Source organism: Dunckerocampus dactyliophorus, chromosome 1 (assembly GCF_027744805.1).
Source record: "Dunckerocampus dactyliophorus isolate RoL2022-P2 chromosome 1, RoL_Ddac_1.1, whole genome shotgun sequence".
NCBI lineage: Eukaryota > Metazoa > Chordata > Actinopteri > Syngnathiformes > Syngnathidae > Dunckerocampus > Dunckerocampus dactyliophorus.
The window spans coordinates 21,457,383-21,476,085 of record NC_072819.1 but is presented as its reverse complement, the minus strand read 5'-3'; the positions used below and the strand labels follow the sequence as shown (position 1 = coordinate 21,476,085).

Here is an 18,703-nt window from a genome sequence, read left to right as displayed (position 1 = left end):
ATATTTTCTCTGATAATTTTGTCATGATTTCTACTTAGAATTAAAGAATGATGTCTGAAATTGGTTTCTAATGTGTTTTATTCAAAAATTCTCAGTGTAAAAAAAAAATAACTGTTGTGTAATCATTAGTGAAAAGTACATAACCTTCGTGTCCGCCTGCCGATGAAAATTTTGAAGAACATAATTCCTTGGAAAAACAAACCCCAGGATGATTTCAATGGTATATACAACCCCTGGCAAAAATTATGGAATCACCAGTCTTGGAGGATGTTCATTCAGTTGTTTAAATTTGTAGAAAAAAAGCAGATCACAGACATGGCACAAAACTAAAGTCATTTCAAATGGCAACTTTCTGGCTTTAAGAAACACTTAAAGAAATCAAGAAAAAAAGATGTGGTAGTCAGTAACAGTTACTTTTTTAGACCAATCAGAAGGAAAAAATTATGGAATCACTCAATTCTGAGGAAAAAATTATGGAATCATGAAAAAAACAACAACAAAAGAATACTTCAACACACCACTACTACTTTGTTGCACCACCTCTGGCTTTTATAACAGCTCGCAGTCTCAGAGGCATGGACTTAATGAGTGACAAACAGTACTCTTCATCAATCTGGCTCCAACTTTCTCTGATTGCTTTTGACAATTTTTTTTTACAAAAAGTTTGATTATCAAACGTCTTAAAGAAGGTAAATCATCACGCAATGTTGCAAAAGATGTTGGTTGTTCACAGTCAGCTGTGTCTAAAATCTGGACCAAGTACAAACAACATGGAAAGGTTGTTAAAGGCAAGCATACTGGTAGATCAAGGAAGACATCAAAGCGTCAAGACAGAAAACTTAAAGCAATATGTCTTGAAAACAGAAAATGCACAGCAAAACAAATGAGGAACAAATGGGAGGAAGTGCCTTTACCTGACATGCAGCCCCATATCATCAATGACTGTGGAAATGTGCATGTTTTCTTCAGGCAGTCGTCTTCATAAATCTCATTGGAACGGCACCAAACAAAAGTTCCAACATCATCACCTTGCCCAATGCAGATTCGCGATTCATCACTGAATATGACTTTCATCCAGTCATCCACAGTCCACGATTGCTTTTCCTTAGCCCATTGTAACCTTGTTTTTTCTGTTTAGGTGTTAATGATGGCTTTCGTTTAGCTTTCCTGTATGTAAATCCCATTTCCTTTAGGCAGTTTCTTACAGTTCGGTCACAGACGTTGACTCCAGTTTCCTCCCATTTGTTTTGCTGTGCATTTTCTGTTTTCAAGACATATTGCTTTAAGTTTTCTGTCTTGACGCTTTGATGTCTTCCTTGATCTACCAGTATGCTTGCCTTTAACAACCTTCCCATGTTGTTTGTACTTGGTCCAGATTTTAGACACAGCTGACTGTGAACAACCAACATCTTTTGCAACATTGCGTGATGATTTACCTCCTTTAAGAAGTTTGATAATCAAACTTTTTGTAAAAAAAATTGTCAAAAGCAATCAGAGAAAGTTGGAGCCAGATTGATGAAGAGTACTGTTTGTCACTCATTAAGTCCATGCCTCTGAGACTGCGAGCTGTTATAAAAGCCAGAGGTGGTGCAACAAAGCACTAGTGGTGTGTTGAAGTATTCTTTTGTTGTTGTTTTTTTCATGATTCCATAATTTTTTCCTCAGAATTGAGTGATTCCATATTTTTTTCCCTCTGATTGGTCTAAAAAGTAACTGTTATTGACTACCACATCTTTTTTTCTTGAAAGTTGCCATTTGAAATGACTTTAGTTTTGTGTCATGTCTGTGATCTGCTTTTTTTCTACAAATTTAAACAACTGAATGAACATCCTCCAAGACTGGTGATTCCATAATTTTTGCCAGGGGTTGTATTCATGGAATAATTACTCAACTGTGCAACTAAAGTGATTTTTTGTGTATAAAAGTGTAAAATAAGATTATTTGAACAAAAGTCTAACACGCCTAAATTTCATGTCCGGCCCGTTATGTACGTACACTTCGAGGTTTCACTGTGTCCGCCATTTTGTGTTAGCGTAATGTACAGTCACGACCTCGGCAGCATCATTCAATTCGACGAGCAATCGGCGATTTAACAACCATTGTCAAGTCTATGGTAAGATTTTTTTCATTTTTATATATATTGGAGAAGATCTTTATGCACTTTGAAAGGATTTTTTTCGTCGGGTGAGTTACAAATTTTGTGTTTATCGAGCAGTGTAACCCGTTTTGACAGCCGTTTTTTTTTTTTTACCTCTCGTAGGTTGCCGTTCGTGTCGTGTGCACACAGCAGCGAAAAAAACACGCGAAGTGGGCAAAATTATTAATCATTACTAGTCGGATTTTACTTACTTTTATCGGTCGTATTATATGTCGTTGACATTTATCCGAAACAAATAAATTGTAGCGTGTTCGTTGATAAATTGCTCCATATTTAACCCGGAAGCGATTGCCGTGTCCCTCATGGGAGGTCAAAGATCGCCTTGTAATTTTGTCTTTAGCATGATAATTCAAGAACCACTCACAACAATGGCATGGTAAGGACTGAAGGTCAATTTTTCTTTGCCATATTTTCAGAGCTTTAAGTCAAGATCTAGATTTCTCACTTGTTTTTATTTACTTTGAGAGAGTATCATAAATATGTTACTTTTCTAACAAAAGTCAAATCTATGCAGAGATAACAGCATAAAGTCGACACTGAGTTATGTGCATTACATTTAAGAAAGAGTGAACTTCGGAGGGTTGCTATGGGAAATGGAAGATGTCTCGAGCTGTGGTATGTTGGGTGTGTGTGTTTTGCCATGTTTGAAGTTTGTGTTTATAACATTACCAAGGTCTATCCACGAGTTTGAAATTTTACCCAAAATGTAACACTTGGGTACCCTTGATCTGAGCCATGCACATATATTTTTTTCATTTAAAACTTGTGTTGGTACTTGATTTGTATGTTTCGTAGGTACACTTTTTTTTAGTGTTAAGTTGCTGTGTGATGAGTTTAGCATTCTTTTTTTAAGATGACACAGTTAGTCAGACTGTTATTGAGTAATGACCTCCTGCAACTTCCAATGGGTCGACAAGCTTGTCGTGAGTTTTTTCATAGCTCATAATTGGCTCCTGTAAAATATAGGGCTGCCTGGTCCAGATGGACTTGTGTGCACCACAGCAAGCCATTTTATGACATGGACATGTGCGGCTTATATATGTACAAAGCTGTTTTTTCCTTTAAATTTAGTGGGTGCGGATTATACACCTGAATTTACAGTATGTTTAAATGCAGCATTGGAATTTTCCATTAATTTCTTGTTTTTTCAGATTTTGCATGTATTAGAATGGCCCAAGGGATACCAAAGGACTTACTGATGAACACAGTCCTCATTAATGAATTGGTGGAAGTGGCTAAAGATGCAGCACTTGTGCAGGGTGTCCTTATGAGGGTTAAAGAATCCCCCAATTCATCAGAGGTGAGAATTTCCCTTAACTTTAAGAACTTGAAAACATACATATGTCTAGTTCTTCACCCACACATTCTTAGGATTGTTGTTTTTTTGCATTTTAAAACTGCATTTAATGTTGTTGTACAATATTATAACATTCTAAAGCATTACACTTTGTATTCTAGTTGGTGACATATGCTCCCTTCACCCTCTTCCCCACGCCTGTGCCCAAAGATGTTTTCCTCCAAGCCAAGGCAGTGCAAACTCACTACAACACGCTGGTGGATAAGATCAGCCAGGATCCTGACTTCTTACAAGAAGCTCTAGCCAGGTGTGCTGCAGTGTTGAAATACTTATTTTTGAAATACTACATATTATAGGTGAATTTTTTTTCCAAATATATAATATGATTATTAATATACAGTATCTTTTAGTACCATTGTTGTGGATGATTTCACCGCAAGGCTTTTCAAGGTCCACCAGCAGATCCTTCAGGAAGGAAGGTCACAGGTAATCAATGTACAGCATGTATACAGGTATACACTCCTGATCAAAATCTCAAGACCAGTTGAAAAATTGCTAGAATTAGTACTTTGCACATTTGGATCTTAATGAGTTTTTAAGTAGAGCTACAATATGCAAAAGCAAGAAGGGGGAGTGAGACAAAAAGCACTTACAAAAAGTAATTGATTGAAAACAACAATTAAACTCAAATAGGTTGTAAGACCATCGCTCAAAAAATAACAAAAAACCCTCCAAACCAAAACAAAAAATGTTCTCAGTAGGACTCAGTAATAAGTATCTCCACCGTTCTTGTTAATCACGTCGAAAATTCGTTTGGGCATGCTTGATTTGAGTTTTTCCAGGAGGCCAGTGGGATCATTGCTTCAAGTGGTGAAGATGGCTTCACGAAGGGCATCAACTATCTGGAACTGATGGCCATTTTTATAAACTTCCCTTGCAATCCATCCCCAAATGTTTTCTACGGGATTTAAATCAGGAAACATGCAGGATGGTCCAAAAGAGTGATGTTATTCTCCCTGAAGAAGTCCTTGGTCAAGCGAGCATTGTGAACTGCAGCATTGTCCTGTTGAAAAACCCAGCTGTTACCACACAGACGAGGGTCCTCGGTCATGAGGGATGCCCGCTGCAACATCTGCACGTAAGCAGCCTGCATTTGATGACCCTGCACCACATGAAGCTCCAGTGTTCCAATGAATGAAAAAGCACCCCAGATCATGATGGACCCCCTCCACTGTGCCGGGTAGAAAACATCTCAGGTGGGATCTCCTTGTCATGCCAGTAACGTTGGAAGCCATCTGGACCGTCAAGGTTACATTTTTCTCATCAGAGAATAAAACTTTTTTCCACCTTTCAATGTCCCATGTTTGATGCTCCCTGGCAAAGTCTAAACGGGCAGTTTTGTGGCCTTGAAGGTCGAGGTCTTTGAATTAGTTTTTTGTTTTTTTAACCCCTTTTCCCGCAAATGCCATCTGATGGTTATTGCGCTGCAGTCGGCACCAGTAAGGGCCTTAATTTGGGTGGAAGACCGCCCTGTGTCTTGATGGACAGCAAATTGGATCCTCCAGCTCAGCGCAGGTGTGATTTTTTTTTTTTTGATCTATCACTTAATTTTTTTGTTCCATAATGATCAGGATCTTTCAAAAAATTTTGAATGAATGTCTTCCTGCGCCCAACCTCAGCAGCAATGCCACGCTGCAAGCGGCCTTGCCTTTGCAGCTCGACAATGTGACCACGTTCAAAAAGAGAAAGCTTCTTAGCTTTCGCCATCAGGAGGGCATGACAGTGTGAATGCCTGACAGGAAATGAACATTTTGAGCAGATTTTGGCTTTTATAGCCTGTGGTCTTAAACTTTTGGTGATAAACAACTCAGGTGATAAACAACGCAGGTGATAAACAACCTGTTTCAGTGTTTTTTGTTTGTTTGTTTAAATTACAAGCTCCAAATGTTTTTTGTCTCACTACCCCTTCTAACTTTTGTAGCTCTACTTAAAACCTCTTTAAGATCCAAATGTGCAAAATTCAAATTCTAGCCATTTTTCAACTGGTCTTAAGGTTCTGATCAGGAGTGTATATTTACTACCCACTGAAAAATAACTGAAACAAAAGTTAGTACCAAGAAAATTGTGTTTTGCATACACTCAAGCATGGTGGTGGTTAGGGGTGTCCCAATCCGATAATGATATCGGTCTCATATCAGCAAAAAGCGAGTATGGAATTATATCGGCCAATATATATCGCCAATGTAAGCGCTCCAATACAAGGAGTCCATTCCAGGCTCCTCTCCAGCACTTTTATCCAGCAGTGCATGCAGACCCCACGTGATCACAGCACTGCTAACAAGGTAGCAAGGAGCAGGACCAACGTCAGCTGTGTGAGCCCCTCGTCAAAGTCCAAAAAACACGTTGCAGCTGAGTGCAGGAATTTTGGGTCTTTTGGAAAAATAAATCACGTTGGGTCCCTACTTTTTATTTTGTAATCATTATGTATTTTTGGGGGTCCCTGACTGTAATTGTCCTAAATGTTCCCGCCTATACGCCGCCCCTGGTCAGTAGCACTCATCATAAATATATTTTAAAATTAACAGTTAATCCCAGTATCAGTCGATCTCACTCATGGATGATCGGTTTTGGACTCGACAGCATAAAACCCTGATCAGAGCATCCCTAAATTCTATAGTATTGCCAGTAAGAAGAAGAAGATATCTTAAGAAGATATAATACGGTGCAGACACTCCCTCAAATGAATTACTCAAATGCCCCCTTTTCACCAGTGTGTCTCTCGCTTCACAGTCGATCGTGTTGGGTCTGAATCGATCTGACTACATGCTGGACCAGAGGGAGGACGGCTCCACATCTCTGAAGCAGATTGAGATCAATACAATCTCTGCCAGTTTTGGAGGCCTTGCCTCACACACGCCTGATGTGCACCGGTATGACAATCATTAACATTCATTCATTCATTCATTCTCACTCATGAGACCTTGGCATAATTAGCTCAGTCAACATCAAAGGATTTTTGCTTTTTCTTTGTTTTTTTGGTGACACTTAAGTCATTATTTCACATGTTAAAGTAAAATCCATATGTGATACATGAACACATATTTGTTTTCCCTTTTCTGTGTGTTCTAACAAGAGAAAACGTATATTGTAGAAGGTTGTGGCAATAGGCCGAAAAGTATTGACTGCGAAACAAGAACAAGCATAGGAACAGCTACGAATAGACAACTGATGGGTGAAGTATTAGCCCACATTTCATGTTTTGTCCGTACACGACTAGATGGACTGTGTATATAGCTGTGATATCAATCACTATGTGCTCCATGTATTACAATCAATATCATGATGACTTACTTGATGGACAGTTGTCCGTCTGGTCCAGCTGATCTTCTTCCTTTGTTGTGATGCAGTGTTTTGGAACAATGTCCTCCTCGCCATATACACAAAGCCTTTCCATCGATGGCAACACTGTATGCCACTCAGTGCAGCAGAAACACTCAATTTCTGTCTGCATGGTTTGGCAAGCTCCACATTTACACCACCAAGCCATGACGGTTCTGACTCTCTCGCCCCTGGTCTGCTGTGATGTTTCACTTTCTCATCTCATCTTCTAAAACCTGTAGCTAATCCTCTGTATATTCATCCTCAAAAAGATAACGTTCTGGTTCCTCATTTGTCCAAAGGTCGTCGTCGTCAGAGTCGCCGACGGCAGCTCTCACAAAGTCTGCCATGATTACTAATAGCAGTCACACACACACGATGCTACCATTGTTGACGAAAGTAGTGTAAGTTCAGATCATTGAGCTCTGTGAAATCAATGCGCCTAGAAAAGAAGTTCCAGTAATGTTTAAAATAATCAAAATACAGCAAGACACCAAGTATTACATGTTATCATAAATGTACCTGTTAATGCATGATCACAGCATGTACAGTATATAAAACAATAAAATGTTGTTAGAGGTTTTTGTAGATGGCTTCATAGTCGAAATAGGTGCCTCCCGTGACGGGCAATGTTACAGCTGGCTCATGCTAACTCGTTTTCTCTTTTTAGAACGCAAAGAAAAGGGAAAGAAATGTGTTCATGTTTCACATCAGGATCGTGGATGATCGGCAAAAAAAAAGTGCAGTTTTCCTTTTAAAGTAGTGTGTTTTTGCATTTTATTGTAGTTAACTTTTTTACACTTGTAACAATTAATGATGTTAATAATGCAATGTTGCCGTTTATACCTAATTTGTTCACCTATATTACATAACTTAACATGACCTGTATGGTTATTAATGGTTTTATGATGGCCATAATTTGACGCTCGGACTGATTTTTTTTTTTTTTCCCCATTATTTCCCATTGGAAAATGTATCAAAATCCACACAGTATTAGACTTAAGACATGTTTTTTTTTCCTGCTACAAAGACACATCCTGAAGGTGGCTGGACGACTGGAGGAGAGCCAACGCATCTTAGACAACAAGCCTGCGGTGGGTCTGGCTGATGGTATCGCTAAGGCCTGGGAGCTCTATGGATCAGATCGGTACACACCCTTAAACCTCATTAAATGTCAGCTCGTTACCAATTAACTGCTGTAATATATGAATTATTGTAGTTTGATTTAATATATATTTAAAGTACTGGTTTTTGGTCAAAAGATACACTAACATTATTTTGAATCTTAGTGCAGAATACCTCTATGTGTTGGTAGAGAATGCTTGATTGAAGCGTCTGTTTTTATTGCAGAGCAGTTGTCATGTTCTTGGTGGAGGCGATGCAGCGGAACATCCTGGATCAACGATTTATAGAGAACGAATTGTGGAAAAGGTCAATTTTGCATGAAAATACACTCCAAGCATCTTTCTTTTAATGAACATCTTTCTGCTTTCAATGCGTTTTAGGAATATTACCACCATAAGAAAGCGTTTTGAAGAGGTCTCCAAATCTGGAAAGCTTGACGACAATAAGAGATTGTTTGTGTAAGTCTCCTCTGAAAATCAGTATGAAGGGTGTCAGCGTTTTTTTTTTTAACACAAATATGTCAATACCTTGTTTTTAGTGATGGTCAGGAGGTTGCAGTGGTGTACTTCAGGAATGGATACATGCCTCAGAACTACACGTCTGAACAGGTAGTCACATGCTGTGGAACCTCAGTTTGTGAAAGTACTACATCTGAAGCAATTTTTTTCCCTACGAGGTAATGTAAATCCAATTAATCTGTTGTAGACACCCAGAAATATAAACAAAAATCATATTTTTCGATAATAATTATATTCTATTTATATTATACATGCAGAAAACAAAGGGAAATATATACAGTCCTGATCAAAATCTTAAGACCAATTAAAAAAATTGCTTGAATTTTCATTTTGCACATTTAAGTCTTAATAAGGTTTTAAGTAGAGCAACAATATGCAAAAGCAAGAAGGAGAAGTGAGACAAAAAGCATAAAAAAAGTAACTTATTGAAAATAACAAACTGAAATAGGCTGTTTATCAGCTGATCAAAAGGTTAAGACCATCGTTCAAAAAATAAAAACTCTCCAAACCAGAATAAAAAATGTTCTCAGTAGGACTCAGTAATGAGTAGCTCCACCGTTCTTGTTAATCACTTCAAAAATTAGTTTGGGCATGCTTGATGTGAGTGTTTCCAGGAGGCTAGTGGGAACATTGCTCCAAGTGGTGAAAATGGCTTCACGAAGGGCATCAACTGTCTGGACCCGATGGCCATTTTTATAAACTTCCTTTGCCATCCATCCCCAAATGTTTTTACGGGATTTAAACGAGGGGAACATGTAGGATGGTCCAAAAGAATGATGTTATTCTCCGTGAAGAAGTCTTTGGTCAAGCGAGCATTGTGAACTGCAGCGTTGTCCTGTTGAAAAACCCAGCTGTTACCACACAGACGAGGGCCCTCAGTCATGAGGGATGCCCGCTGCAACATCTGCATGTAAGCAGTCGCCGTTTGACGACCCTGCACCACCTGAAGCTCCAGTGTTCCACTGAATGAAAAAGCACCCCAGATCATGATGGACCCCCCTCCAGTGCCGGGTAGAAAACATCTCAGGTGGGATCTCCTTGTCATGCCAGTAACATTGGAAGCCATCTGGACCGCCAAGGTAAAAATGTTTCTCATCAGAGAATAAAACTTTTTTCCACCTTTCAATGTCCCATGTTTGATGCTCCCTGGCAAAGTCTAAATGGGCAGTTTTGTGGCGTTGAAGGTCGAGGTCTTTGAATTAGTTTTTTGTTTTTTTAACCCCATTTCCTGCAGATGCCATAATGCCATAATGTTCCATAATGCTCAGGATCTTTCAAAAAATGTAGAATGACTGTCTTACTGCGCCCAACCTCAGCAGCAATGGCACGCTGCGAGAGGCCTTGCTTATGCAGCTCGACAATCCGACCACTTTCAAAAAGAGAAAGCTTCTTAGCTTTAGCCATCAGGAGGGCATGACAGTGTGAATGCCTGACAGAAAATTACAATTTTGAGCAGATTTTGGCTTTTATAGCCTGTGGCCTTAAAGTTTTGATCAGGTGATAAACAACCTATTTCATTTTTTTGTTTGTTTGTTTAAATTACAAGCTCCAAATGTTTTTTGTCTCACTCTCCCTTCTAACTTTTGTAGCTCTACTTCAAACCTCTTTAAGATCCAAATGTGCAAAATGCAAATTCTAGCAATTTTTCAGCTGGTCTTAAGATTTTGATCAGGAGTATAAATAAATTACCAATGAAATGGATAAATAAACATTTACTGTAAATCCTGGTGTATAAGCCGCACCCACTAAATTTAGAGGAAAAAAACTGATTTCTTCCTTTACAAGCTGCACCAGTGTATAAGCTTATTTTGGAAACGAATGCCCTCTCGCACCTTTTATAATGCAGGACGAAGCCAAAAGCGCAGGATTTAAGGCCCAAAAAGGTCGTGTGACTCTGGTTATGTGTGGAAATGCTGCAGGCTTTATGATAAAACCAGGGTTTCTTTAAAATAAGAATACTTTGCCCCTTTACTGGATGCACAACGAAAAGGCTTGAATGACAAAAGTGATCAATATGGATTGATTCAAACAGTGTTTCATCACGGAGGTCAAGCGTTATTTCAGAGGAAAACAAATAGACTTTAAAGTGCTGCTGCTTGTGGACAAAGCCGGAGGCCACGCTGATGATTTGTCGTATGATGGTGTGGAAATTGAATTTCTGCCGCTAAACACTACATTGCTGATTCAGCCCATGGACCAAGACGTGATCCGCACTTTCAAGGCCCTCTATATGTGCAACATATATATATTCTCATGTCTAACAAAAGTGTATAAAGTGTGTGGTGAGGGGTTTTACAACCTTAAAAGATATATAAAAAATGAAAAAACATATCCTGTAAATGAAAAATATATATATAATAAACAAAAAACATATCCTGTAAACGAAAAAACATGCACCTTAAATGGAAATAAACATGTAATAAACAAAAAACATACAATATCCTGTAAATGAAAAAACATGCACTGTAAACAAAAAAAACATATATAATAAATGAAAAAAACATATCCTGTACACGAAAAAACCTATCCTGTAAACGAAAAAACGTATATAAAAAACAGAAAAAAAAATAAACTTCTACTTCAAGGATTTCACTTAACACGGGTATTTTTTGGAACAAAGCCCCAGCGTTAAACGAGGGAACATTGTACCTCAGAAATATAGAAACATGAATCGGTACTAGTTTTATATGAAAAAAACCAACATTTCGAAGTGTTCCCATAATGCATTTCGGTTGAGAAAACCATTTCATTGGAGGAGAGCGTAGACTGCATAGAAAATGGAAAGGTTTTACTCATAATAGGGCATATTCAACCACAAAAAAGTGATCATTTATTAATTAATTTGTGAAAATCGCTGTAGGGTGAGGCCGTGATGTAGCGAGGGACGACTGTAATATTAATAGGTCGTGTATACTGACAGGTTTGTCAGTATACAGGACAAATTTTTCCCTTGTAGTTTACCAGCTTCTTCTTATTCTCATTGGTAGACGTGGGAGGCTCGCCTGATGATGGAGCGCTCCTTGGCCGTGAAGTGTCCAGATATCAGCACCCACCTAGCTGGAACTAAGAAGGTCCAGCAGGTGCTCGCCAAACCCGGAGTTCTGGAACGGTTCTTCCCTGATCAGCCCCAAGCGGTGGAGCAACTCAGGGCTACTTTTGCCGGCCTCTACACTCTAGACATGGTGAGTAACCATATTTTGCAATGTTTTTTTTTCTGCCACTCAGCATTGTTGCCTGGCGATTCTTTATATGCAACATAACAAAGAAAAAAGTCTTAAACCGTGTCCACTTGTATGTAGATATTTATGTTTCTCAGGAAGCAGCATTTGCCACTGTAATTCCAACTCAGAATCACCTGTGGAAAAGGCAACATATAAAATTACGTGACCCAAGGGAAACCAGAACCCGGCGTGCAGACTTAAACGTGGAGTACTTTGTTGACATGAAATTTCCCTCAGAGAAATTTCTTCTTATCACTCACACACACCAGTGACTTGGAGAGACAGTGACCCACTGGAAAATGTTTGTCAAAGGTTGTTCGCAAGCTAGCAAATAACAGAATGAGTTATGATGCTAATATTTAATATGCTAAGATGCTAATATTTATAAAAGAAAAGGGTGATCAGTGAAACAAAGTCATCAAACAACTGCAAGCTATCAGCAAGATATATATATTTTAATGCAATCTACCATTATTTCACTAATATTGAAAACAAGATTTTGAAAGAAGTATGAATTTTTAAAATTAAATACTTGTTTTTATGAGAACATATTAGGGATGTCCGATAATATCGGCCCATGCAATGTTAGAGGAAGAGTGCAAATGTCATTGTTACATAATGATGACAAGTCCTTTCACTTCTTGTGTTAAAGGGACCAGAGGGTGACAAAACGGTTGAGATGGCTCTGGCGACACCAGACCGGTTTGTCCTGAAACCTCAGCGAGAAGGAGGAGGTACAGTCAAATGAATCTGTTGTTGTGTCAAACTATGTCCTTCATAAAATTGTACAGGCAATGTTTTTATTAACATTTTCTAAGTCCTAACTGCCGTATAATGACAATAAATTAAAATGAAATACAATGGAACCTTGGTTGGCGTCAAGTTGTTCCAGAAGGTCCGGCTCTAACGCAAATGGATGCTAACAGAATCAATTTTTCCTATAAGAAATAATGTAAATCAAAGTAATCCGTTAATGTTAACAGAGAACACATTTTTAAAGTTTTACAATTATAGTTTCACATGCAGAAAACAATTTGAAATGTATATAAATACATATAAATGGGAAATGAAAGGGGTTAATGAACATTTTGTTTACTTTTACCTTCATTGAAGACATGATTCTTGACATGACTGTTCCCAAAAACCTTCCTGTTTTGCAGTGAGTTATTTTTTTAACTCAGTAGTATTTCACACCTAAATAACCCAAAATGGAGCCAAAGAAAGTTGCAATTGCCATGATTTGATAAAGAAGGTGAAAAACACCATTGAATTCAAGAAATGACTCATGACGAAACACAAAGGTGCTGTTTTCTGTTGATCTCGCTGCCACATCGTTGCAGGGTACACCCTGGACTGATTAACAACACACGCCATATTGTAGAATGCATGCAAGCCGAGGCGCAATTGTGGCATAAATTTTCAACGTAAACTGAAAAACACGCTAACAGAGCTTTCACTGTAAAGAGAAACTCTTTGAAGATGCCAAGAATGTGCTTCTCTGGTCATTACTATGCTAGTCATTAGGCACAATGTTAAAGCAGCTACATGCTATTATGTTAGCATCTGCTTGGAAAAATTTATTTGTGTATGTAATTTATATTGAATTCATTGCTCACACTGTGCTGAGAAGCCAGATGCTTTCCAATGTTTCCAGTGTAATAGGTTGAATTTCTGGTTCTGTGGTTGTCATCACACTTTTCTTATTTGCCATCTCTGGTTCACTTCTGCTGTGGCATCACAAAAAAGCCTCAGTGTTTGGCTTCTACTACCCCCTTTTCAAGGGAACAACATTTATGGAGAAGAGATCTGCAAGGTCCTGGGCAGAGTGAAGGACAGTTCCGAGAGGATGGCCTACATTCTGATGGACAAGATCCAGCCTAGACCTATACAGAACTACCTGCTGAGAAGAAACACCCCCCTCAAAATCAGCAACTGTCTCAGTGAATTGGGCTTCTATGGAGTCTACGTGAGGTAAGCAGGCAGAAACGTCCTACAATCAAAGAAAAAGACTACAAAAATTCCTCTGTCATGTTATTTCCATGCAGGCAGGGTCAGGATATGGTGATGAATGACTGTGTGGGCCATCTGCTCAGGACCAAGAGTTCAGAACACTCAGATGGTGGCGTAAACGCAGGGGTGGCTGTGTTGGACAACCCTCTGCTTTTCTGAGAAGGTTCATCCCTAACAGTCTGGGCTTGAACAACAACAAAACACAGTGACAGTAATTGTCACTGCACTACCTCATGCAAATCCACCTTCAACAAGATTGCATTGAAACATTGTTGTCAATTTAAGCAACACCACCATAAGGCTAGTCATTCCAAAAGTGCATTTTTTTTTAACTTTCTAATGCAGAAAACATATTTTAAATGCAAATTATGAAACTGTTCTGTCATTATAATAGCATCATGATGTTCAGCATAAAAAAATAAACTGGATGGCTAGGACAGAACTTGAGAAAAGGACAAGTTTTGGGAAAATAGGACATTTGGTCACACTAACCTGTAAGTAATAAAGTATATTCCTTCAGTAGCTAATGTCAGGTTAGGTATAATTTCCAACTTAAAAAATACACATTCACCAAGTAATTTTCCAGGATATGAATAGTTTTTTGGGGGTTAAACTATATGTGTGTATATATTATATCTCTCAAAGGTTATCCCAAACAGGATTTTTTTTCTTTTAAACACTCGGGATGTGTAAAGTACCTCCCTACATATACGTAAACACATTCCAAAATGCTGTACACCGTGGGGAACTTGGGCAATTTAATTTTGAAGTTGGTGGGTTTCATCAACTTGGTGTAGAGCTGTGACATCATACGAGGAGCTGCTGCTTCGTTCTTGTGTTGCCTTGTGACATAGTTGTCCGTTCTAGCTCGATGTAATAATAATATCATTTGTATTTGTTCCCAATCAATAATATTGTTAGTTGACATACTGCATTATATGCCCAACAGGTCGATTATTAGTGTTCATAACGGTTTACATTTTACCAACTATAGTTCCTCCATTTGAAGTGCCCTCCTCATACAAATGCAACATTCAGGAAGTATTAACATTTGCTTTAAAAAAAAGCTTTGTAAGCGAGTTAGGGGTACTTTCTTGAAGGACTATTTTGGTAAATGGTCTTTCACTTGCATAGCGCTTTTCCACCTCCAAGGCACTCAAAGCGCTTTGACACTGCTGGAACATTTACCAACTGATGACGCAGCATCAGGAGCAACTGAGGGTTCAGTATCTTGCCCAAGCATACTTATACTTGGACACGATCACGGGAGGATGGCGGATCAAACCCGCAACGTTCAGTTTGAGAGACGACCGCTCTACCACCTGAGCTGTGAAGCCCCCATTTTTTGACTATTTTGTCAAAAATTGTCAAATGTAAACAGTTACAGACGATACAACTGCCAATTATAACATGTTATTTCATTTAGCCATCATTTTACCATTCGAAACACAGAATGACACTGTTTTACATGCTTTAGGTGTGTTTCGCTTTTCAACAGCGCCTCAACTTGGTTTAGCCTTAGGCGTTGATGTTAAGGCTTCCATGGGGTTGGGCTAGCTGTCGGACTTCGTCAGTCAAGCTGAGAGGGGTGTAGTGGCTGGTTTTCCTTGTCAGACGTACCAGTCATAGAGGGATATTTTATGCTAGGCACAGCTGAATGCTTCAGTATTACCTTGTATCGCATCTCTCTGGCAACACTGCAAACTTCCTCAAAGCAATCACAGTTGAAGTGCACCAAACATAACAACGAGCACTTATGGCCCGTTTGTTTTTTTGTTCAGCTCTTTGCAGCTTTTTTGTCTTTCGACCACTTAAAAAGACCAACACCGTGAGCCGTGCCCTTACTGCACCCTCCTGCAAAACAAAGTCTTGGCATTCTCTCCAGAAGCGTCCAAAAATTTGCTTCAAACTCTTTAGACGTTTACAGGCGATTACACAGAAAACAGTATGCCAGGTGTCCTTGCAGGATGTCTTACTGGGATGATGTCACAGCTCAATGGGCTACAGAGCATAGGGGCTGTCTTTAAAGTATATTATTTTGAAAATTAATTTACTTAAATCTATAAAATGTATATGTATTTTATACAAAAATGTGTGCTATTTCCTCACTTTATCTGTGTTTAAGAATTTGGGATGACCTTTAACTGCCAAGCTAAGTCTGTGGCTTTCGATCAGTTTAGTTGCATTAGCTAATGTTGGGTCAGGTATTGATTCCAGCTAAAAGATACACAATAAATAAAAATGGTATTTCACTGAAAAAATGGAAAGTATATGAATAATTTTGAGATTTACAAGATCTATACAAGTTACAAAAAAAATATATACTCTAATTACTGAACTTGCTTGATGGCTTTAGATCGCACTGGCTAACTTTAGGTTTACCTTCGCTAACTATACTGTATATCCCCAGAATTATTATTATATTATTATACAGTATGTTTCTGAATTGACATTATTGAGTTTAACTTTGCAATAGATATTTGTCCTTATTTCCATCAAAGATAGTAAGAACACACAATGTCGTTAGTGGGGCCTTTCACTGGGTGCAATAGCTTTTCAACACTACTAGGAATGATGTATCTCCAAGTGATACTCTTATGCTAGTGCATCATTCATGAATTAAGCTTGCAAACTGTGTAATGACATCGTCTTTGCTTTAAACGCGTGCCTTAAACTGAAATTGTAGCAGTGTGAAAACTGCACAAAGTTCTCCAATCATTAAAGGAAAGGCTTGTGCCTTTTAGTACACTTTAAATTGTCTTCTTCAGTTGAAGCAAGATACCAACAGCTTACTGACTTTCTCCTCTCTAACAATGTGTTTAATACTTTCCAATCAGGCTTTAGGCCCCACCACAGCACTGAGACAGCTCTGATCAAGGTGATAAATTATATCCGTCTGAACATAGATTCAGGCAAAGTCTCACTTTTACTTCTGCTGGACCTGAGCACTGCCTTTGACAGAGTAGACCATGTGATCTTATTACAGAGGTTAGAAAACTGGCTGGGAATCTCTGGTACTGTTCTAAACTGATTCAAGTCCTATCTGGAAGTACTTTGTTGGAATTGGTAACTGTGTCTCAGAGCAAATGGCTATGACATGTGGTGTTCCCCAGGGGTCAATCCTGGAACCCCTATTGTTCAATCTGTACATGCTTTCTTTTGGCCAGCTAATACGCAGCCGCAGTGTGTCCTACCACAACTATGCAGACGACACTCAGATCTACAGTATGTGTCACTGACCGCCGGTGAACATGGTCCTGCAGATTTACTTTGTCACTGTATCAGACAGATCAGTGTGTGGCTACAAAACAACTTTCTTCAGCTAAATTCAGACAAAACTGAAATCATTGGCCCACAGAAACAACGAGAAAGTGTTATCAGTCACCTTGAGACTCTCTCTCTAAAACCTAATCATCAGGTTAGAAATCTCGGGGTAATAATGGACTCAGATTTGAACTTCAACAGCCACATTAAATCAATAACGTCGTCAGCTTTTTACCACCTAAAAAACATTGCCAAAATCAAGGGAATAGTGCCTAAACCAGATTTAGAGAGACTAATCCATGCAGGCTCCAGCAGGCTAGACTACTGTAACGGCCTTCTCACCGGGCTCATTAAACGAGCTGTAAAACAGCTGCAGTACATCCAGAATGCAGCTGCTAGAGTCCTCACTAGAACCAGGAAATATGTCTATATTAGTCCAGTACTCAGGTCTCTGCACTGGTTTCCTGTCACTCGAGAATAGACTTTAAAACGTGTGTGTGCAAGTCTCTTCATGGTCTTGCGCCAAAGTACATCTTTGACATGTTAAAGCCACATAAACCATCTCGAGCTCTGAGAAGCTCAGGGAGTGGTCTCCTGCGGTTGCCCAGAGTTAAGACTAAACACGGTGGGGCTGCGTTTCAGTTTTATGCTGCCAAAATCTGGAGCAATCTTCCAGAAGATGTGCGACAATCCTCAACTTTGGCAATGTTCAAATCCAAGCTGAAAACACTTCTATTCAACTGTGCATTTTTCACATCTGAAAGTATTTTATCTGCACTCTTCATTTAAAATATTTTTGTGTGTTTTATGGAATGATTTATGGAATTTTATGTAATGATTTTAGAATGATTTTATGTTTTTATGGAATGATTTTATGAAGTGATTTTACTCTTCTGTAAAGCACTTTGAATTACCTTGTGTATGAATTGTGCTCTATAAATAAACTTGCCTTGCCTTGCCTTACTGTACATTTCTTTTAATGAAAATAAAACTGTCTTACAGACCTCTTTTTCTTTCAGCTGTGGTATTTGCCAACTGCCTTTTAAATAACTGAATACTAATGTAAAATTGTGTGCATATGTAATAGCAGAATCCTCTTTTTACCAACTCCATTTCCTGTACTTCCCTGTCAGGTGTATAGAAACGTTTTTTTGTGTGTGTTTCATGTCTGTAGATGCTTAAACTGCAAAAACAAGGTCCGTTTTTTCACTTTTACAGTTGATTTACGATTTTAAGTATTGGATTTCGGCTGCTTGGTTAAACAAAATATTAAAATTGGATGTTTACCGGTGTAATGAATATATGCATTTTTACTTTACTGTACTGAAATCTCACAAGACGCTGCATGAGATTTGGTCGGTTGATTTTGGAACTTGCAATGAGTCTGTACAGCGCTGTGGAGGAATTTTGGCCCACTCATAATTGCAGAATTGTTGTAATTCAGCCACACTGGAGGGTTTTCCAGCCTTTTTAAGGTCATACCACAGCATCTCAATAGGATTCAGATCAGGACTTTGACTAGGCCACTCCAAAGTCTTCTTTTTTTCAGACATTTTTTGACTCCGTGGATGAGTTGTCGCTGCGCTCTTGGGGTAATTTTGGTTGGCCGACCACTCCTGGGAAGGTTCATCACTGTTTTTGACATTTGTGGATAATGACTCTCACTGTGGTTTGCTGGAGTCCCAAAACTTTAGAAATGGAGTTATAACCTTTTCCAGACTGAGAGATCTCA

General features: G+C 38.7%; 1 protein-coding gene across 1 annotated transcript in view; it reads left to right on the top strand.

Annotated features, from left to right (window-relative positions):
* Positions 1-17,930, top strand: part of LOC129188549 (glutathione synthetase-like) — a 29,461-nt gene extending 11,531 nt beyond the window's left edge. Inside the window, exons 2-13 of the mRNA XM_054789253.1 lie at positions 3,310-3,458; positions 3,617-3,762; positions 3,866-3,941; positions 6,246-6,385; positions 7,864-7,980; positions 8,184-8,264; positions 8,339-8,416; positions 8,497-8,566; positions 11,464-11,658; positions 12,350-12,431; positions 13,479-13,668; positions 13,743-17,930. Of these exons, the coding sequence (XP_054645228.1) occupies positions 3,327-3,458; positions 3,617-3,762; positions 3,866-3,941; positions 6,246-6,385; positions 7,864-7,980; positions 8,184-8,264; positions 8,339-8,416; positions 8,497-8,566; positions 11,464-11,658; positions 12,350-12,431; positions 13,479-13,668; positions 13,743-13,866 (1,431 nt within the window). The 5' untranslated portion in view covers positions 3,310-3,326 and the 3' untranslated portion in view covers positions 13,867-17,930. The remainder of the gene's footprint in view (positions 1-3,309; positions 3,459-3,616; positions 3,763-3,865; positions 3,942-6,245; positions 6,386-7,863; positions 7,981-8,183; positions 8,265-8,338; positions 8,417-8,496; positions 8,567-11,463; positions 11,659-12,349; positions 12,432-13,478; positions 13,669-13,742) is intronic.
* The last annotated feature ends 773 nt before the right edge of the window (positions 17,931-18,703 follow it).